The sequence below is a fragment of the Dasypus novemcinctus genome, chromosome 5, assembly GCF_030445035.2.
Source record: "Dasypus novemcinctus isolate mDasNov1 chromosome 5, mDasNov1.1.hap2, whole genome shotgun sequence".
Taxonomy (NCBI): Eukaryota; Metazoa; Chordata; class Mammalia; order Cingulata; family Dasypodidae; genus Dasypus; species Dasypus novemcinctus.
In genome coordinates this window covers 158,317,761-158,341,403 of record NC_080677.1, presented here as the reverse complement: position 1 = coordinate 158,341,403, position 23,643 = coordinate 158,317,761, and the positions used below count along the sequence as shown (strand labels likewise).

The window sequence follows — 23,643 nt, the reverse complement described above, 5'->3', positions numbered from 1 at the left end:
AATAAGAACTAGACCATATTACCATTTTAGTCTCAACAGCTCTTTTGTTTTCAAATTTGGTGACAGTGGTAATTTTTTATTTTTCCAAACATTCACTATGGTCACATGGTTACAATTACATATCTTCTGGAACTTCAAGTAATTGGGCAGTAAACTCTATCCTGATTAAATCCATATATTCCAAAAATTTCCAAAAATCATTAAATCTGACCATTCAGAAAAGACCTAAAAAAGTCAACAGGTTTGCATATTTAGAAATAATCCTCAGGGGTTTGCTTGTCAGCAAAACATGGAAGAGGGCTCTAAATTGATTATCACTCACCCTTAAATGGATTACATGAATGTAATTATGTTATTCTTGGAGAGTCTTTCTTATTCTAACAAGGAACCTTATATAGGTTCAAAATCATTTATGTATAAAATTCTGGGGCTAAAAATGTGCTCTATATTTTTCTGGTATTAAAGGAAAGAAATTAAAGGTTCCAATTGCATAATAAATTTAATCTTACAGTATATCTATCTTGATAAATTTGTTGGCAAGAGAATGTAAAATATTCACCACCTTCCCTGCAGATTCTTAAGGGAATAAAACAAAATGCAAAAATTCAAATTTTATGTATTTCCACAAGAATCTGTAGGGAAGCAGGTGTGCTCAGTGGTTGAGCGCTTGCTTCACATGTATGAGGTCCTGGGTTCAATCCCCAACACCTCCCCCCCCAAAAAAACTATAAGGAACAGATCACAGACCTCATGTTAAATACATAAGATCTCATTTAAATGCATAAGAAAGTTGCAATTTGAACTTTACCTGGGTCAGTAATCATGCACACAAGAGAAAAAAACTGAAGACCGTGCTCTTCAGCTTCAATAACATATCTGAACCTATTTTCAAGATAAGATTAGCTTCTCAATAAAGGTAAGGAAAATGATGACTCATCAGCCATGCATGCTATATAAGGAGACAGCCTCTACTCTCGGATAGCTCAGTTTGTCCAAACTTACTGTTTTCCTGCACCCTGGCCACGAAGCCTGTGAGAGGTATCTGTGGAGTCAACTGAGGCATAGGGGGAGGGGGTGGAGCAATAGAAACTGGTAGCAACAACAACACGGTATGGGGGAAGTAAAACAGATAAAGGAAAGAAAAGGAAACAAACAAAAAGCAGAAAGTCAGTTACAAGGACCACAAACATAAGTATGCAAAGAACAGTTTGCAAATGAAACAAAACAAAACAAAAAACAAAACAAAAACCTGCAGAACCTTCTTCAAGTTTATTTCCCAGGAGCAAACCTAAGGCCGAGTTGTTCTCAGCCAAGCATTTACTTTATAAAAGAACAGATATACTTAATTTAGTACTAATGTTATACTGTTTGGGGACATTTAAATTTACCATCACATTCACTTTTATTTTGCAATGAAATTTTCAAACTCTAAGGTAACTAGGTATCAACGAAATACCTATAGAATTTTCAAGGGTAGTATCTTTGCCACAACTCTATAGCCTAACAGATTTGTACAGCTTTAAGAAATGTGAATAAATGAAAATAAGTAAAACAAAAATATTATGACATGGCTGTTTATAGAAATAAATTAACCACGGGCTTCTGTTAAGAAAAAGGAGACTTGATCTCCATAGTTAAAATATGAAAGTATTTACATTAAAGTAATTGCTAAGGAATCATTGGGTAACTTGAATATTCTAACTTCTTCCTGTAGAGGACTTAAGTTATAGGAAATTGACATCAAATGCTCAATGTGGGCAGCAAATACATTAAAAATTGAAATAAAAACTAGAAGATATATTAATACGTTTACCAGTTTGTCTCCTTTTAACAAGACAGTGCCCAAAGACTGCTCAGAAAAAGTCAATGGACTGGGCTAGCAAAATTTAGTTTATTAGTACGTGGCACACAGTGACACTAAATTGACAGAAAAAAAACAATTTATTGGTTCTTAAGATCATTTAATCAAAAGAATATTGCAAGTAATTCAATGTGCACTTTTGTTGTTCAGCATAAAAGTATGAAAGAGGTTCAGTGTTCAGAGAATCAACAACTTAGTAAGAGAGCAATATATGTGCATTAATATTTGTTTTATAACTAAATATGACATTCAATTCACTGTGTAATTTGTTTTCATTCATCCTGATACTCTAGACAGAAAGCTTTTAAATAAATAAAAGGTCAGAGTTTTTGTTTAAAAAAAAAAAAAACTCCCACAAACCTGAAAGAAATTTTTAGAAACAACCCTTAGTAACTAGCTGTGCTGGTTAGTACATAAAGAAAAATAAGGACTATGCTGTGAGGATACTAATTATTACCATAACATTTAGACAGAAGGAAAAATAAAATATGCACATCAAAACACTAAAAAGTTTACATACTACTTCCACTACTACTACACCAATAGTAACTCAGATTGAAGGAAATATTTTTAAATATTAATATTTAGAATTTCTTATAATATCTAAAAATTTAGGCATTCAGTAATGATATTGTCTTGTCTGAGAATAAACAGCCCATCAAGTAGCCTTAAAATAAAACTACACAGGAGAGCAGGTATAGCTCAGCGGTCTGAGTACCTGCTTCCCATAAACAAGGTCCTGGGTTCAATCCCTGGTACCTCCTAAAAAATAATAATAATAAAATAAACCTCACAAACATGTACTAGGTGAAGAGTCGCTAACAACCCTATTTATAGAATAAATTAAATGTCTCATGGGGAAAAGAAAAACAATGAACATAAAGATGGGATCTAAGAATGCAGCATAGTATGAAAAATAAGAGTTCATAAAACCAATGAGGTTAACAGAAAATCTACGAAGTATTCAGACACTGGCTAGCTTTTAACATTAAAAGGAGATCAGGGAAAATGTGAGGTAAAATTCTAAATGGCAAAGTTTAATATTTCTTGGTCTCTTGGGTGAAAATTTTAGTCTGGAAAATAGTTGTTTAAATTTTGGGATTATCCATGAATTTGACATTTCTACTAAAGTGGTTTTCAATGCTTAAAGAGTTTTTGCTATAACAAAAAAAAATCTTTAGTCTTTAACGCTAACACAGTATTTAAACAGAAAAAGAAAATAGAAATTACCCCCCTCTGCTTTATAATATGATGTATGTTAAGCACATGCAAAACAAATAAATAGAGCTTAAACCAACTTCCTATTTGAATATGGAGGAGACATAAAAATGCCTGCGGCTCTAAAATGTAGCTACAAAAGCTGCATGGGGAAGTATGTTTCAGTCTATGCCCAGTGATCACTGTCTCAAGCCAATGACTAATACTGGACAGTAGGCTCATCGCAAATTTCTTCCTTTTTTGGATTAAACACCTTAAAAAGAAAAATGAAATTAAAGACTACTCTAAACAATTCAAACTTCTTAAACATTACATGCAAAAACTATTTTTAATCTTATCCGTTTTTAAAAATTGATTTTAGGGGAGCGGATATAGCTCAAGTGGTTGAGCACCTGCTTCCCATGTATGAGGTCCTGGGTTTAATCTCCAGGACCTCCTAAAATAAAAAAAGTTAAAATTTGATTGCAGTTAGTGCTAAGATGTGCAATTTGAGGTAGAAAAAATCATAAGAAAATCTTCCCGCTGTTAGACTTATTCAGAGACGGGGTTAAGCAGGCAACACAAATTTTTTTTCAATGGTTTTGAACTCATATCGGTATAGGTTAACAACCTTAAAAGTGATAGCCAGCAATTTTGGTACATTATTTTGAAGGAAAACTTCCAAAATGTTTGTGTCTTTTATTTTACTATTATTGAACTATCTCAAACATATCAACAAAAATAAATTCAGTCTAATTAATTTCAGTGATGGTTTTGTTCTCTAATTCCATGTACAGTAATAAAAATACATAATTGAAGTAAAGCATCAGGTAATTTTAGTGTACTAAGTATACTCAGTAAGTCAGAATAGTATGATTGAAGGACTAACTCCCTAAAGCAAAAACAAACATGAAATAGCATGGTTTCAATTGTTGTCTATCACTGGCAAGAATAACAGTTTCAAATCATTTCCTTCAAAAGGAGCTCCACTGTTGCTGTATGCCTGCAAAGCACAAGCTTACTTGAATTTTGAGAATAAAGTGGCCCTCCATTAACATGAGGCTGAGCAGAAAACTGAGCAGTCACAGAGGGGGTTCGTCTGTATCCACCAGAAGATGTCGAAGAAGTAGTAGAGTTGTGTCGGGAAATCTGCCTGGTCATTGTGCCATACTGGGAACCAGGAGCTGAGCCGGGGGCTGCTGAAAAGCATTAGTCAAAGGCAACCAAGAAAGAGACTTGAGCATTGTGCATCACCTCAGAGGGCAGAACAAAGGAAAGGGGGCTCTCAGTAAGAAATACGACTTTTTACAGCCTGTAGCACAAAATAAAGAGAAAAGTAAACGTAAAAATCAAATAGCTCTTTGGTTTTGAACATAAAAATAATATGAATTTATGTTTAAAAATATTGTAAACTAAAGACATGTTTTAAAAAATTAAAAATTCATCTGTAATTTCAGCTAGAGTTAACCTCACTTAATATACTGGACTTTTTTTAGACTCATTTGTCTCCACATATGAAGACAAAGATATATTAACATTTCTTATTGACAGATGCTTACAGATGTAGTTAAATATAGAATATTATTTATGTGTATGTTAAGAAGTTAAAAGTATGAAATTTTCAAAAACATAGTGCATGAATGTATCTAACCCAATCCAGTTTAAATAATAAAATTTAAATAGTTGAGCATATTTCCCGTATTTTCTACTATCTTTATTTGATTTGAATTTTGGTTGTATTAGCAGTTAATATTGTCACTACATATTACAGTAGAACCATTTATAAGAGAAGTAGAACTTCTAGTTTCAAAGCACTTACTTAAAACATCATATTTATTATATACTCACACATTTTTAAAGATTATTCGATTACTTCATTGTTTTCTTTTGTGACTGACAAAACTGGGAGATTTTCAGATGTAAAATATGGGCATTTTAAGGCAGCCTGATTTAGAAAAATCTACTACCCTTCTCCATACTTGGAGAGCTTTATTTCCATATTATATACAAAACAATCTGTTAACATCTTAACATCTATTGACAAGTATTAATGCTTAAAAGTCTATTCAATGTCTTTACCAACATTTCAGAGGTTAAGAGAGGTCAAAGCCTCTGAAGTTAACTACACTTTACAAAGTTTACTTCTAGATTAATATTCTCCTTATTCCACCCAAAGATACCATCTTCATGCCATAGTAAGGAAAATGACAGCATCCTAGTTTATCTTCATTCAGTTGTCTCATTTACCTCTCCTAGAAGTCATAAAAATTATTAGATAAAACTGTACAGCAGAGGTTGTTCATTAATAAGGAATGCTAATATTTAACATTTTGGAGCTCCCAAGCCATAGGCAATCACTAATTTGTTGAATCATCCAAGTGCCAATTTTCTAAATAATATTTTTATATGATAATCTATTCAAAACTCTTCTTGAATGAGTAATTTTGTACAGCTAGGTATTCCAGAGAACTAAGAAGCCTTTAGCTATATTTAATAGATTTCTCTGTAAAGTGATTTTTAAATTTCTCTGACTTGTATAAAAAGCATAGAGAATCCAAGGTATTTTTCTCAGTGATTCAAAATAAAAAACCAACTGTTTCTCTATAACAGTGGTTCCCAAACTTTGGTCTTGATCAGAAAATCACCTCCTGGACTCTTACAATACAAAGTGCTGGTCCCCACCCCCAAGATTTCAGATTCAATAGGTCTAGAATGGGACCTGAGAATTTACATTTCTCAAGTTGCTGATGCTATTGGTCTAGGGACCACCCTCTGAAAGCCACTGCTCTAAGGCAGCAGTGTTCAAACATATTGATCTTAGAGCACACTCTAAAAAATCAGAAAATAAAAGGAACTTGTTTTCTTAAAATGAAATAAAAAAATTAGAGAATCCCAAAGAGCATTTTTTGGTATGAGTTTGTTGATAATTACCACACTAGAAATAAAAACTGATATATCTTTAGAACACATGAATACAATACATGTACACATGCCATTAGCTATCAGGGCAATGACTTTATTACACACCAGGTAGCCTCTGGAAAATTTCCCCTTACACTCGTAAGAAAATGAGAATGGAAAAGGCAAATAATGCCTCAGCATTACTATGAATATAGTTCTGACCTCATAGACTCTATGAAAGGATGCTCGCCACCCGAAAGTTTATTTTGAGAATCAGTGCTCTAGGGTAAATATATAGAAATAAAACTGATAAATCTATGGTAGGTCCACATTCACCTTGATGAGGTAATGTCAAATTACTCTCCAAAGTGAGTCTATCAACTAATAAGCTCCCACTAGCATGTGCCTTCCTGCTACTACACATTCTCACAACATTCCACATTAGAGGACTTGTACATTTTCATGTATCTGGAGGGATAAAGCAGTTACCTCACTGTGGTTTTCATTTTCATTTTCCTATTAATTAGGTTAAGGGCATTTTTTTTTCTACATGGACTTTCCATCAACCATTTCTATTATTAGGCTCTTTGTTGATTTCTTCTTTTCCCTCTTCTCCTTTGTGTACATGTGTTTTAAAACGATGTAGTTAGCGTTATTTTACCTAAAATGAAACGCAGGTCTTTTAATTTTAAACCATTTGAAATACCTCATTATCTCTTTCTACCCATATTACTGTGTGTACTGTGTATTTCAAGGCTGAAAGAGTTTTATAATGGCTCTATATTTGGAGTTCTTTATACTCTCAATCCAGTCATCTCCAACTTGGGAATAATTTAAACACATTTTAATCATAAATTATTTCATGATATCCTTGGGTGCCATAAAAATTGGGCTATATCAGATTTTTTTCAAACTGTGATCACAGAAAACCCTCAGTGCACCCCCCCCACATCATTTTCATTTCCATTTTTCTTCCTTTGATACCACCTTAATACCCCAATCCTTTGACTGTTGTATATACCAGGGAGTTCCAAATCAAATTGCACTTAAAAAAATAAAATAATACTTTTAATTTAAAGAAAAAATTTTTGAACAATTACTGCTATAAATTTCCTAGAAAAAAATCAAAACCAAGCACATTAAGATGGTTTTAAAAAAATGCATGGAAGCATTTCACATTATAGAGAAAGTTATTTGTTTTCTGTATAACTTCAGAGGCCTTTCACTAGAAGAAATTGGTAGCGATCAGACTTAATATTTTAATCTTTGTATTACCACCTACAACCTAACTATAAAAGCTAACACCTATTAGATACAGAGTTTATTACAAACTATGCAAATTAAGTTAAATTGCTCCAACGGTTATGCAATCTCACCTATCACAGTGTTCACTGGGAGAAGTGGTGGTGCTGGTGGAGCTCCAGAAGGAGGAGGGACAGAAATGTTTTCTAATAAAATAGTTTATAATTCAGGTCAGAGTTCAAGAAAGAGAACTAGACATTCTGAAACAGTAAGAAAGTACAATGTATGTGCAAGAAAAGAAAAAGAAACACCCAATGTAAAGCATGTTCAAATAAGGATTTGACTAGGTAAAAACACTAATGAATTTATACCTACGTTAACTATGAAATACGCTATATTTATAAATAGCTTTTTCTTCTTTTTCAAGAATATCCTTGAGAAGCTTAGAACTCTTCCTTACAGTTTTGATAACCATACTCACTTTTTAAAATTAATATTTTTTAACACTAAAGAAGTCTCCACTTCATTGAAAATTAAGGGGCCAGCTTAAAGTATTGTAATGATTTCTTAAGTTTTTATACTTTCTAAAAGTCAAAGAACTCTTCCTATTTTATATTTATGGCATTCTGCTGAAATATGTATTGAACATCATATCACACATAGAAAATAGTAAAATCCCAGAACAACCTAATAGCAGAGTTGAGATCCTAGCTTACACGACAACATTAAAACTCTTTGAAACATAATTCACATTTATAAACATTCATCCTTTGGTTGAAGTATCATAAAATATTGGTTTACATAATAAAAGTCATTCATGGCTACTACACCCAAGGTAAATATTTCTAAAGCAAAACAGTCAATAAGTTATTTTAGAAGTTATTTAACATGCTTTATATATAAGGAAAAACAATTGGTAAGGTCCTACCGACTGTAAAAAATCTAAAAATATTTTGAAATTTATTAGCTTTTACTCTAGGCAACAATCTCATAAATTGAGTAATTTTACCCAATTAACTTTAAATTACTTCAACCTTCCTTAATAAAGTTCATAAATATTGCTACATATGAAGAATAGATTAAGAGATGACATACCTGGCCCAATAGTGGGTGGTGAAGGTGTAGGCACGGCAATGGGAATGCCAATACTGCTGCTTCCACTGTTCTCTCGACTCCCACTTCCTCCACTACTTCCACTGCAGAGAAAACAGTGTAGAAAAAACAATTTTAGAAATTTATCAAAAAACTAGATAGTCAAAGAAAACTAGAGAATAATCTAGAAACTGAATAACATAGTGAACCCAGAGGTGGATGAGGATTGTGGTTAAGAGTACAAATATAAGAATGTTCTTCTATGAACTAGAACAAATTTACTCACTATTACAAGGTGGTAAGAATATGGTGATGCATGGGGAAAATACAATTAATGTAATTTATGGACTACAGTTAATAGCAATATTATAATATTCTTGCATCAATGTCAAAAGAAGTACTGTATCAATGCTAAGGGTCAGTAACAGGAGGGTATGATTTTTTTCTTTTGGAGTAAGGAAAATGTTCAAAGTTTTACTGGGGTAATGACTGCTGAACTCTATCATGAAAGTGAGAGACACTGAGTATACACTTTGGATAGACTGTATAAAACATGGAACTATATAACACAGTGAACCATGGACTGTGGTTAACAGTACAAATATGAGAGTGTTCTATCCTGAACTATAACAAATGTACAATACTACATGGTGTTAATAATAGGGGGTATGGAGAAAATATACTAAATGTATACTATGGGACCAGTTTGTGGTAATAGTCTGATCATGTTCTTTCATAATGTTAACAAATGTTCTACAACAATGTAAGGTGTTGGTGGAGGGGTGATGAATAGGAATTTTGCACATTATACATGATTGCTTTGTAAGCTCACAACATCTCTAGTATATATATATAAACTAAAAAAAAGTGCAACGAATGCTACAAAAGAGAATGTACAAGATGTTATGGAAGCAAACAAACAGGGTGACCAATCTTAGTCTGCAATTAACATGAAAACTTTCACTCACTTCAAAGAAAGGTGATTGAACAGGGAAATTTTCTGGAAAATGAGCATAATAACATTATAATAATCAAGTTTCCGGGTTGTGGGCATATTGGAATAGTCACTACTGCTAAACTCTAACCAACTCCCTTCAATTCTACTGCCTGTGGATCTACTGGCCCTTTAGGTAGAATATCTCTCCATCTCCCATGGTTTTAAGAAATATGTGGGCACATACATGTACATACAAACACACATATGTACATGTATAGCCTTACACTCAAAATTATGTGTTACGATCAACATCACATGCTCAATAAGCCCAGAAACTCAATACAAAACGCAAAGATTTGTACTGCCTGGATAAAATTTTTATTTTCTTCTCCAGTATGATCACATTCTATCAATTAGATTATCATATGTTAATGGAGAAAAAGAAAAAAGTTGTTTATATGGCAAAATAGCTAAAATATGAAGGCCTCCCTAACTCCCTCAAACCAGGTGACCAATACTCTGCTTTGTGCCACCACAGCATTATAGATATATGAATATTTTCACACTTATTACGCGCTACTCCAATTATTGGTTTATATTACTTTTTTCTATCAGAGGTTAGCTAACTATGGCCTATTGCCTGATTTGTATGGCCTATGAGTTAGGAACATTTTTTTATACTTTTTAATAATAAGGAAAAAAATCAAAAGAATGTTTTCTGACACATTAAAATTATATGAAATTCAAATTTCAGTGTCCATAAATCACACTTGCTCATTTTCCTACTGTATATGGATGCTTTCATGATGCAATGACAGAACTGAGTAATTACAACAGAGATCATGTGGTCCACAAATCTTAAAATATTTACAATCTGGCCCTTTACAGAAAGAGTTTGTTGATCTCTGTTCTAAAAGATTGAGCTCCTGAAAAAAATAACTATCTTTCTTACTGGTATATCCCAAACATCTAATGAAGTAATTCTTAATACCTGCCTATTGAACATAATTAAACTGTTAAATGCTTCTATTATAGAGAAAAATCGTCTTTTTGATCCAATAAATTCAACAGCAATAAAAATATAAAGAAAATAGTTTTGATTCTCATTGAACTTGACCTGATATATTATCCACAGATACCAATATAACAATTTACTTACTAATGGTAACAATAGGAAAGTATATGTAAGGGCTTGACATACTTAACTGAATCTCCCAAAATAATTTTGCTAAGTTTTTATCTCCAATTTACCGACTTAAAAATCAAGGCAAAAGAGGTTACTTACCGATGCTATTAACTGAGGGTAAAATTGAAGAATAAAACAAATTAAGTTGTACAATAAACTCATCTGGCTTTATAGAAGTGCTCAAAAATTGAAATGGCTACTTTATGGGGGTAAGAGGGTAGAGGTAATAATTAGGAAAGGGCATGAAGGGGGCTTCTGAATTGTTGGCAATGTTCCATTTTCTGATGTGTTCAATTTGTATTAATCCACTTTAATTTTAATGTTTTACTTTTCTGAACATATGTTGTGCTCCATAACCAAGTTTTGAAAAAACCTACTGGGTAGTTGATTTCTAGAAATTTTTTAAACAATTTGCACAATAACATTCTAGCTAACAACTCACTTATGAAATTCTTCCTCAAATTCAAGCTAAACCTACCTTCCTCCAACATCTCAAAGTATAAATCATGTTACAAAGTTTCTATGGCATTTATCCAAAAAACACTTAAGAGTGGTGGCCTTGCTCTTTAAAAAAAAAAACATTTAAAGACTGTTAAGGCTTGATCCAGATATACTTCTGTACCTCTGTCAAAAGGAAGAAATACTCATAATCTGCTAATAGCATAAACTGATGTTAAAAAAATCTAAAAGGCAGAAGTTAAGCAAAAATTTACAGGAACATGGACACTATTACTGCCTTGCCCTTTGACATTCTATATTAACTTTAGAGTATAACTTTACAGGAAGTTCCTCAGCACCCCACTCTCAGATTTTCAAACACTCGACCCTAATTACCTGTGCGTCCTTGGTCTCTGATTTAAGGAAGCTGTCCTGCCTGGACTGTGCTGACTTCCAAGTCTAGCAGGACTCGTCATGTAGTCATTAGGAACTGTTGGGGGTTTAACAGGTTCCAGGGTTTTGTAAGGAGTATTCCGTCTAAAGAAACACAACAGAGAAAGAATAACAGATAAAGAAAGATAAAATGACACTTTCTTTCCAAAATTAGAAAAATCATGGTAATAAAAAACAATTCTTAATTAAAGTATATGAATTTGCTATTTTAACACAAAACTAACATTTGTTACCTTTTCTTAAGTAAACCACAGGAAAGGGTAATTTAAAGTTCCAAACTTATTCACAAAAACAATGGTTTTTTTTTAATTTCTCAATGATATCACCTTGAAATATACATTGTTCCCAGCTTAACCCAAACACTACCCATAAACTATTGTCCTTTATAATATGGAAGCTAAATATCTCCTCCACAATTTATTCCTACCTTAGTGTGGAAATACATGGAGAAGTACATTTTAATCCTAGCTGCAATGCCATTACTTTCTCAATAACTGATTTTTACTTTTCTATTTATCATTTGAAATGCTTTTGGTGGGGACAAGGGCTTACAGAATGAAAATGACAATTATGATCCTCCAAAGAAGCAGACTGCTGATCCCTGTCACTATAAGACAATCATTAGCCACCCCACCACCAAAACAAGGAACCTAATCTAGTATTTCCTAGATTAAAGTGCAGAATCCTTCCAGAAATGACTTGCCAAGTACTCAATATTTTTAGTACCTTGGAATTGGGAGGAAGCAGCCACCAATTATTACCTTCTCTATTTCTCCAATTGGCCTTCCCACAGAGTTAGGCTACCAGGAAGAGGCCTAAGCCTACCAGCAGAAGCATCCTTAGAAGGGCTTCAGGTCAACAGTCTCTAAGCCTGAGGTATAAAGCAATAGGGAAACAGAAGAGCTGCAGGATACTACAGCAAACTACATAAAGCAGGCCACTTAAAAGATCTTTCCCAGCACAGACTTCAATAGAGAACATTACAAAAGAGACAGATTCACTTTGGATTCTGTTCAGGAAAAGAAGAGCCAAAATCAATTTGTAAAAGGTCATGTCACATACAAAGGGTTCCGTGGTAGGGATCCATGCATTTACTTAAGCCACAAAAATACCTCTTCCTTTAACATACAAATTCTCTAGTAAAATGAAGTTGAATTCTTACCCCAGCGTTCCCCGGCCTGACATGGGAGGGCTTGGTGGTTTCTGAGTAGGAGGATTTGTTCTCGACAGTGTGCCAGTTCTTGCAGGCTGGTTATTTCCATGCTAAAATGTGGAAAGAGAAGCTTTTATTTTTATATCAAATTGTTCTCTTGGTGTTTTGACACCATGTATTATTTTTTTAATATCATAGTGTGAAGAGAGGATTCCCAGACTTAAAACAGACTTTAATACACATTTTAAAAAGTCAAGAAACGATTTGTATTTGGATTTTCCTATTATTCTTGTGCCATTCATATCAATTTATGGCAAAATACAGGTGAGATTACGGTGTTTTATATATTGTTTTATTGTTAAACATGTTCACTGAGAACAAACTTATCTGCATTTAAATGCTGGGTCTAAATTTTTGAAATGTGTGTTTAAATATAAACTATAGTTCTCACTGTCAATTTGCTTAAATGTCTATCTGAAAAATCATCTTTATTCTAACAATTGAGTAACAAAGTCAAATACAATGTCTGGGAAACCTTCTAAATTTTAAGTCAATAAAAGCAAGGCAACTATCAAAAAATGAGCAAAGCAATAAATGTTAGCAAAATTAATGTTCCTATGTAAATGCAGGTGTCAATATATCTTTGATATATTAACACATCCAGGCTAAATGTTGCTGGTTTGAACTGAGTTTGAGTATATTTAATCTACATAAATCCTATGGGGAAAAAGCAGACAGACATACGAAGATTTTTCAGTTTTAGTGGCTCTGCAGCCTCTATCAATATAAAGGGAATACTGTGGATCAAATGATAAGTGATATCTCTTACCTTGGCTTTTAGCCACTTTATGTTGGCAAAAAAAGGGGGGAAAAAGTAGAAATTAATTCTAGATTAATAGATCTGATAGGACAGGTTTACATTTACAGTGATTCATTATGTTATTAAGTTTTTACCCAGCCATATTTTCAAATACTTTGTAAAGAAAAAGATATCCATAAGCAGTGGAGACGTATTCATGTGTTTCCCACAATTTTCAAAATAATATATTCATTTTTAAAAACCACCAGTTGATTATGCCAATTTCATGCAGGCCCAATAATTTCTTAGTACTGTAGTCTATCCTATGGAACTAATTCTAATGAATCATAGACAATAAAAAATATATACGCTGTGATTAAGACAAACACCATAAAACTTCAGAAGAAGGCTCTTTTAATATAACAGTGTACAAGACCGAACACTTTTCTGGATAACGAATGTCCAAGAATGAGTACTCATTACTTGAATGGTAGTATACTTTTTAAATAGTGATAAACTGCACATTTCTAGAAACTATACCAGAATTTTGGTATTCTTATTTTTGTTTAGAATATTGCTTATTTTTATCTGGAAAGAATCTCTGGAGTCCTACCTAGCTGCTACATTTCATGACTGGATTTAGAAAACTAAATGTGAATAACAATTATTAGGATCCTTGAAGATAGGATATTCCAATGTAAGAGTATTACAATACACTAAATACTATTCTAAAGGAACCTAGAAATATATTCAAAACATAACTATACATCTTCCCTCATTTGTTGTTTCAACTGAACAAGAAGCAAAAAAAAAAAAAACTAGTATGCAAATATAAGCTGGTCCAAAGTAAAATAACGAAAGGAGGGTTAGACAGGGAGCAAAAATTCTAATTAACTCTGCCACCATGCAGTAGTGAAACTCTGAACCTCTAGCAGAGTTCAGCTTCCTCCTCCATTAAGTGTATGACTGGACACGTGTGTTGGGGTGGGAAAGAGTGGGCAGAAAATAAACTACATTTTACATCTCAAAATATTATCATTTTTAGCAACCTACAAGATTTTGCATTTAAATGTCTATAAAATACATCCAAAACTAGATGGTTTCTTATTCCTTAAGATCTCACTTCATTTCCTTAACCTTTACACATTTACGGTTGAGTGACTTTACCATTCCCCTGGAATCTTAGATTGAAAGCAACAGAATTCTCTTTTTTTAAAATTTTAATTTATTTCTCTCCCTTCCTCTTCCCCCATTGTCTGCTCTCTGTGTCCATTCGCTGTGTGTTCTTCTGTGTCTGCTTGTATTCTTGTCAGCAGCACTGGGAATCTGTGTCTCTTTTTGTTGCGTCATCTTGCTGCATCAGCTCTCCATGTGTGGGGCGCCACTCCTAGGCAGGATGTGTTTTTGCACAGGGCGGCTCTCCTTGCAGGGCACACTCCTTACACATGGGGCTCCCCTAGGCACAGTACTCCTTGTGGACATCAGCACTGAGCGTGGGCCAGCTCACCACACAGGTCAGGCCCATATGGTAGGCAGATGCTCTATCAGTTGATTCAAATCCACTTCCCCAGAATTCTCTTTGATTTCTCCCTATTTTCTAACCTCAAGGAGAACAGAAGCTTTGAATACCATAGGTACTGAATGTTTATTGCATAATTCAAAAGCCATTTCTTGTCTGAAATAATTCATGACTTCACTCCTCTACTTAATAAAAATTTTAGAAATATCATTCCTCTTCCCATAAAACTTTAGTGTTTCCATTAAATATAACAACTCCTAGATCACATGACCTTTTGAGGATTAAAAAACAAATACTGGTAGCAGGTGTAGCTCAAGTTGAGTGCCTTTTTCCCACATAGAAGGTCCCAGGTTCAATTCCTGGTACCTCCTAAAAAAAACCAAAAAACAAACACTAACATATCTGGAAAGATCTTTAGAATTATGAAGAAGGCTATAAGGCTGTTATTTATTGTTACTGTTTATCAAAAATAAACTTCTCTCTAGGTATTCAAGACTTTCCTACTCTAGCCTAACCTGAAACTCTGTGCTCTCTATAAGGTTCATCTTCTCATTCTCCTTTATGACCTCTTTGATGGTTACGGTCATATGTCAACTTGGCCAAGTAATGATATAGGTTATTCAGTCAAGCAAGCACTGGTCTGATTGTTACTGTGAGGACATTCCGTGGACTTAAATCATCAGTAAGTTGACTGCATCTATGGGTGATTACATCTACAATCAACTAAGGAGATTGCCTTCAATAATTAGAGACATCTCATTCAAAGGAAATGTGATGGCTTCAGCAGTAAAAAAAGAGAATTTCCATTTCCGCTTCAGCCAGTCAGCTTCTCCTGGGGAAGTCATCAAAAATCTTCACCAGAGTTCCCAGTTTGCAGTCTGCCCTATGGAATTTGGACTTGCACATTCCTACAGTCGTGTGAGACAATTTTTATAAACTTTCATAATGAGGTAATATTAACCGTGGAGTATAGAAACCTTAAGCATAAAACCTGGTAGCTACGAGAAGAAACACTAATATATTTGGGTACAAGTTTTCATAGATTCTGTGTATATTCTAAAACACCAAAAATCAAAGTCAAAAGCCAAACAGCAGTAAGAGGAAATAATATTTGCCAATATATTATGGCAAGGGGGTTAATTTCCTTAATAGAAAAAAAGGACTCCTACAAATCAATAATAAATCCTTAAACAAAAAAGTGGGCAAAGGGTAAGAAATAATTTCAGAACTGTAGAAATTATTCCAGTATCTTCCTATACTTACAACACTAATTTTAAAATAAATTAAAACTTTCTTATTCATAATTCTGGCTCATTAACTATACCCAAATTTCTAAGATATATTCTTCTCACAGATCACTCACCCGCCTACCCCCAGCCAAAAATATATTTAAAAATAACCTTGTGTTTAACGCACCCATATTATGGCTAGAAAGTAGACTGTCAATTTTACACCAATATGCTTTCAGCACATATTATGCTGTGTTTACGTTTCCCACTTATACATATGGGAAGTAACAGTTAAATTTTCTCACTCAAAATTTCCTTATAAAATTTGGATTCATCTTGTACTCTGATAAGTACTATGTATTAAACTTCACAGTTTAGTGGAGGGATGAGATAATGGAAGATAATCACTTCTAAGAAGGTGAGATAGTTTTTTTTATGAGTGTGTATTGTTTAGGTAGGAAGAAAAATCAAGATTTAGCTAAACAGACCTGTCATCATTATTGTTGCCATTTTAATCTTAAAGCAGGCAATAACACAAAAGAAATTATTTTCAACCTCCCAAAATTCAAGCCCTGTGAATGAATTTGGTCTAAAACACTTTAAATTAAAATTGAGTTTAATCTCTTACATAACCTTAACCACACCCCTTAGCAAAAACATAAGCAATAAATACGTAGCCTCCTCTACATTTGCAAAGTGTTCTCAACTTTCCATATAAGTTCCCAACATGATTGTGAAGGGAGGAAACCAACAGGCTCATAGAAGGGCAGAACAAAGAGGTCAATATTATCAGGTCTATGCCCCTCTCAACCAGGAACCCCAGTAAATTCAGAAAGCAAGATTCAACAACAGTGCCAGTTAGATCAACCAGCTAGGAAAAGCTTCAAGATTCTAGCTGACCCCTTTAAAGTTATTATAAAATACTCTGAAAGGAAAATCAAATAATTTCCTTTAGGAAAGAGACAGCAGAATTTCAGAGAAATATATTTTCCTGAGCAGAGATGGCTACAGAATTCAGGCCATTCCAGATGCTTGCAAAATGACCCATGAATACCTGAAAGTTGAAAGACTATAGGACTCCTGCAAGGGCACCTAATTCTGCCATTTTAAGGTACAGGCATATACAACAAATAATCTCTCTCCCTAAAAGCCTGTTGGAGACAGGGGAGCCAGACAGCACAGAACAAAGTTACATACAATTTTCATTTTTTATAAATCACTGGAATTATATACATACAGAAACACATGCACATATACATATATTTAGAAGAATAAAAATATTTATCAACATTTCTGAAAAGCATGTTTTATTTTTAAGTAGTCGTTCAGTAGTGAGAGCAAATACAGCATTCAAAACACAAACACTAGTATAGGATTCAAATGGTTTGTTTAAGCAATAGATATTCTAAATTTTAATACCTTTTTTAGAGCCTAATCCACAAGTAAAATTCTGCCCCAAGCTTAATATAATACACAACATTAAATAATCTATAAAAATTGCAATGTTAAATTGCTAGCAGAAGACTCTTTTAATCTTTAAGAAAACTGTCTCCATTACCATTATTTCCTATCCAAAACATATACTGGATATGCAAATTAGTTCATTACTGTGATATAGAAACGCTTACCTTGACACCATGGCCCACATCATCCAGAACTGTATAGTCAATAGGTTTCCGAATGTACCTCACAGGGCGCTCCATATTTGCAGGTGCTATTATTTTGTGAGTTCTTGATGTATTTTTATTTGTTGTCAAAATACCAATCTCTCTTCGAGCCACTTTCTCTTTATGAATGTCCACAGTCTGTATTTTAAATTGAACAAAGCAAGAAAATATTATTTGGCAAAGTAAATAATATGTATGATGACCCAAGCAGGTTGGAACATAGGACAGTACCACCAGGCTATTTTCCAGGGAATACATTTTATCTCTTCAAAATTAAGCAAATTAATACCCTCTAGGCTCAAAGCAGAGAATATCTAAACATGATTAAAAGTGCCAATCAATTAATGGATTTGATCCTAAAACAATTCTCAGGAAAGCAATTTTCTTTCCTAAAGACCTGGTGTATGGGGGAAACGGGGGAGTTTTAAACAAGATAGTCCTGCTCTGAGTAGCTTCCACTTTATTTAGTGGGGATGCAGACCAGAAAATAATTAGTAATTACAACACAATGAGGTAAGTGACACATGCACGGTTTATTTGAAAGTACTATAAAGGGATTCAGAGCAAGACACCTAACTACAGTTAAGCGTTCACTTAAAGGCTTTACAGAATAGGTGAGTTTTAAAGGATGAGTAGGAGTATATGAGGCAGATAAGGAAATTATTCAAGGCAGAAAGAACTGCATGTGGCAAAGGAACAAGAGAGAAATTGAACATGCCGCATACCTAGTACTGGCCTGTGTGGCTTTAAAAAAGAAAAATTGTATTTAGTTGCCAACATTTAAAACTTGGATAGTAGTCAGCACATGAGACTTAAGTACACAACTGCTCAACATTTTAAACTTTTTCCTAATTGTGATGGTGAGCCAATAACAAATTTAAGTTGAGTGGCAAAATCAGATCAGCATTTTAAGAAGATCCCTTTGGCAGAGGTGTTGAGAATAGAAAGAATAAGACCACAGGCAGTGAGACTAGTTACGAGACAATTAAGGTAGCCCAGGTAAGCAAAAGCCAGGGTCTGAACTAAAGCTGGAAAAATAAAAGATACTGTTCGGAAAAAAATTAGCTTAATGTGCTATTTCACCAGAACTTTAACAATTAACAGGGAAAAGAACTTATAATCAAAAACATTCTCCCAGCTCCAAACCTAGGCATATGGAGACAATTCTCTATGAGAGTAGCATTTCTATACATCTTGGGAGAATAGGCACTAGCTCCCTTTGTTTTGAATGTTTATATAGTAAACAGCTTTAAAAGAGAGAGTGCTAGTCTCTCAAGAGCAAAAAGCAGGTCTGTTTACTGTCCAGGAAAATAAGGATACTGTCTCCCTCCAGGGCAAAGGTCAGGAAGGCTTACTGTCCATCATAAAAGATTCTGGCCTTGTGATTTCTGAGTGCCGCTTCTGAAATGTACCCCATTATATGTGCAGGCATAACCTGGCTCTTTACAGCACCCTGTGGAAACTGAGCCTCAGTTACAGGCACAATGCTGACACTGGCTACTACTATTTTGTGAGTAACAAAGTCCTTTGTCTCTGACTCAGGAGTCTCCTGTTTTCAGACAGCATCCATGAAATTGTGGCAGACTAATTTGTTACTCTACAAGGAGGTAAAATTTCAGACTCTTCACAATTTTGACAGTTCTGCCAGAGATTATGGAATGCTGACAGAGACTAGGCTTTCTAGACAAGGAGGGAAAGGCCAGTTAACAAGGAATGGTTAGCAAACATTTGAGCAAACTATATGCACAAACAGCGTTTATTTAAATAAATGCTCCTCACTTGACTGCCTGTTAAAGAGAATGAATTAAGGAGATGGTTTCAGGCTGAGTACCAGGAAACAGGTTCAAAGCCAGCTGCCCGAACGCTCCCCTGGGTACTGTCAACTCTCCTCCACATGGAGGGACCTCCTCCTCAAGCTGCCAGCCAGCCCCAGCAGATCTGCCCCAGTGAACAACTAGCACTGAGATCTGTCTGGCAGGGAGCGGGGTGGGGCACAGAAGGTTCTGGTCCCAAGTTCAAAACCACTATAGACAGAACTCTGGCTGGATGGCTCGGCAGATGAGGGGGTTGGACATCCATGATTATTAAGGAAGACGGGCAACAGCTGGCAGTCTTAAGGTTCAGTCCCACCTGCTGTCTATCAGGCTAACATGAGAACAGAGGTACTTAACCTTTTTTGTTCCACAGACCCCTTGGCCAGTCAGGTGAAAACCACAGACCCCTTACTAAGTCCGCACTATACTGTGTAGTATTTAATAAATATATCATACCCGCACCAACACGTCCCCACAAGAATAATGTTTTTATGAATTTTCAATTCAAGCTCACAGACCTCCTGAAATCTTTCCGTGGACCCCTGGTTAAGAACCCCTGCATTAGAGTCATTTCTATCAAGTCCTGTCTGCTGCTAAGGGAGCTTTGGCCCTGTCGGGGAAATTCCCAGGGAAATCCCTAAGACAAACTCCTGGGGGCACTGACTAGTCTTCAGCTCTTACAGTAACGGATTGGATTTCAAATGCTGATGAAAGTGATTCAGTGGAGAGTGAGAAACTGACTCAAAGAAATCTAGATAAATTCTTGCTGTCAGTCCTGCAGCTGTGGTTTGCATGGTTTACGTTCTTATGCTAAAATTAAGAGATGTTATCCTTAGGATGGAGTGGCAAATGTCCCATCTTAAGGTGTACTCCTGAAATAGAAGTTGCCATTTGCAGATTAAGTCCAAGGCCGCCCAGAAGGGCAAACTCATGGCTATGGCCAGAAAGCAAAGTAGCTGTAGCTATGGAATCAAGACATCCCCAAATATAAATGGACACAAAACCGCACGGACCCGCACTCTCTCCCAACCTTCTCCTATACCCCAACCTCAGACGCCTCAGAGAAAGATCATTAGAGGTGGGGCAGATGTGTCCAAGTTCCCACAGGGAACCAAAGACCAAACATACCTGGGTATGCTAGGTAACTCTGGGGAGGGAAGGGACTCAAACTGTTAGGGGTTTATAGGATACAGGAGCACAAGCCAGCTTCATACAGGTCCTATGGAGGGAGAGTGTATCTGGATTCAGCTCCTGAGCTTTGGATAGGGTTCACAATGAGGAAGAGAAGCTAATGTGCCCTGGGTGGGGCTTTTTGGATGGAGTCAGAGTTCTGTTGTGGCTTCCCACTGATGAATACATTATATTTAACATGTCCTGTACTGTGACTGCTCATAAGTGCCAGAGGGGATTACCTATAAAAGAGCCTCATGTAGAAAATCTTTCGAGCCCCACAATTCTTCTGAACCCTTTGAATATACGTTTCTGTGAAGGATGATTTTATTGACTAGAACCTCTGGCAAGAGAAGATAGCTTCCGCTGAACATGCCTGTTTGGGTTTTGGACTCAACGCCTCCCTGAGATAGCTATCAGGTACCCCTTTTGAAAAGATTCCCATTTGGGGGTAGCTCAACTTGAACACAACGATTTCTAAGGCAAGACGGGGCCACACAAAAGTGTTATATTTAAGAATGCAGCCAACCTGGCCCCTCTGGTGTCTCAGCTTTACATGAAAAAGTAGCAGCAACCCCTTTGCAGAAAAAGTTATGCTCCATTCTGCCACGTGAAGCAAAGTTGCTAGCTCAATGGGTCCTTGATTCACAAAAGTTCCCCTAAATACCTGGACCTGGTTCACTGATGGTCCAACTAAGCTAAACCCGATGGTGTCCTGTGGTGGGCTGCTGTGGCTGCTCGTCTCAGTGCCAGCTGAGCAGAACTGAAAGTGGGTGGGGATGCTTTGTTCTCTGGGCAGAATTCAACACCTTTTTCCTCATAATATGGCCAATATTCTCCTTGATAAACCCATAAACCCTGTCATATTCTTACTGACTCTTGGGCTATTACAATTGCTAAACTGTGTGGTCTGCCACTTGGAAACTACAAACTGGCATATTAAAGACTGGTCATGACCTGTGGAAACAAAATGTAGCTGTTGATGAAACCCCCTGGGTTTTCCCATGGTCAAGGTCCATTACCTAACAAGACCAACTGGAACCAAGCTGCTGGTCAAGCCTGGGCTGCCTAGGCTGCCACCACTGCTGCCTGGATCCATCATCACACAAGCCATGGTATCCTCCTTCCATCAGAAACTAGATACACAGTAAAATGCTCGACGTTCCTGATGCAGCAGCTACCACTGCTTCCTCATGCTGTGACTCCTGGAAAAGGACCCGTTGGTCTCACGGTGAGAAAGACCCCACCTGCTACTGGCAGAGTGACAACACAGACCTCTGTCCCCTTCATGTGATTAGCATTGCCTCACCACTGATGACATCGTCAGGGTACCTACAGCTGTTCCAGTTCAATCAGCTAACTCTAGCACTTGACACTAATCTGTGTCATGTTTTGGTTTTTCAGACCCTCTGCAGTCTCACAATGATGTGCATTTTGTTAAAAAAGTCACTCAAAAATGGGTTGATGATCAAGGTATTTGATGGACACTAAAGCACTGATAAAGGACACTATTTTAAATTCCTGGAAAATTTCTTCTCCAGGTTTACCCCTCTCTGTTCTTCCACTTCTGAATCATGAAGGACCAAATCACAACCCGTCCGACAATGCAGAACCCTCCATATGGCAGGGTGAGCAAATAAACGGGTAGGAGGTAGGGGAACCAGCTTGGAACATTTGTACAACAACCTGCATATGTTCACCAAGCCAAAGTTAGCTTTTTCAGTGAGACTAATTCTGTGCCATGCTTCAATTTCCTTTCACACGGTTTTCTTTGTTTTTAGATAGCAAAGAAGCAATTTGGTAAAAGAAAATTCGTTTTCAATTTTAATATACTGCAGACACACTCAGAGTTACTCCAGTTGAGAGGGAGTAGAAGGCTCAGGGGCCACTCTGCAGTGATGCCTAGATCCGTGGAGCACGGCTGAAAACCACAACTTTTAAAACACACATGGGCACATGCACACACACACACATGAAACCAGAAAGCCAGGTTTTAATACTGGCTCTTTCATTTACTAGTTGTGAAATCTTATAGAAGCTTTAACTCACTAAGATTCCATCTGCTTACATAAAATGGGGTTGGGATAACATTAGAACATTGAACATTGCTTGACACACAAAAAAATACTAAAAAAAAAGTCAACTAAAGCTGAATTTTATTTACTAAACTACCCAACCTATAACTCTGCAATGAAGACAAAACATTAATATATAACCATGAACATATCACACTATGTGTTAGAAATACAATGAAAGTGAATTAAAATTCAAATCTCCAGTTTTGCCCCTAGCAACAGGATTTTGGAGGAGTTCTCAGAGCTGGGCTAATAACCATTAAGGTCACTGCTTTTTGAAAATTCTGATTCCAAGATAAACAAGTACTAAAGGCTAAAACGCATTTGAAAAAGGAAAGCAGTGCCTCAAATGTATGGATTTCAGTAAAACAAACTAGAGAAAAAAATAGAAACCCAAAGACAAGTTTTAATAAATGAAGACCATGCTTAATTATTTTGTACCTGAACAAGAAATGGTAAAATCAAAATAGAATATATAGGAGATAAATTTGGAAGTGATAGTATGACTGTATACAGGACTGTGTCACCTTTTAAGCCAGAGTACACCCCTGAAAATCTTATATAATTCAAAGCTCACAAAATCCAAGAACTATGTTTAGCAAAGGATAGTGCTTCTGTTTACTAGCTAATCATCAAGTAACAATAAAATAAACACAGTGTAACAACTCCCTTATCCAGTTCTGAAATTATGTAATGGTTCACAAAATCTTTTAATTTGGAGGACATCTTCACGCTTTAAAAATAATTTTCTGAATTTTATTAATATGTTATATTGTACTTTCAGCACATAAAACAAAACTAGACTGCAATAGGCTGGTAACAAAGACAGCTGCAATAGTCTAATACAAAGCAAACAAGGCCTTTGAATTTGGGTAATGCAAGATACAATAATCGATAGCTAACATAAAAA

At 35.5% G+C, this 23,643-nt stretch overlaps 1 protein-coding gene across 5 annotated transcripts in view; it reads right to left on the bottom strand.

Moving 5' to 3' along the window:
* Nucleotides 1–23,643, bottom strand: part of ABI1 (abl interactor 1) — a 117,132-nt gene that overhangs the window by 9,396 nt on the left and 84,093 nt on the right. Inside the window, exons 3-8 of one of the 5 annotated variants that reach the window (XM_004470763.4) lie at nt 17,636–17,812; nt 12,470–12,570; nt 11,251–11,391; nt 8,297–8,397; nt 4,081–4,257; nt 1,003–1,089 (exon numbers count right to left, since the gene is read on the bottom strand). In XM_004470763.4, coding sequence (XP_004470820.1) covers nt 1,003–1,089; nt 4,081–4,257; nt 8,297–8,397; nt 11,251–11,391; nt 12,470–12,570; nt 17,636–17,812 — 784 coding nt within the window. The remainder of the gene's footprint in view (nt 1–1,002; nt 1,090–4,080; nt 4,258–8,296; nt 8,398–11,250; nt 11,392–12,469; nt 12,571–17,635; nt 17,813–23,643) is intronic. The other 4 variants (XM_004470764.5, XM_004470767.5, XM_004470768.5 and 1 more) reach the window with 4 other exon arrangements.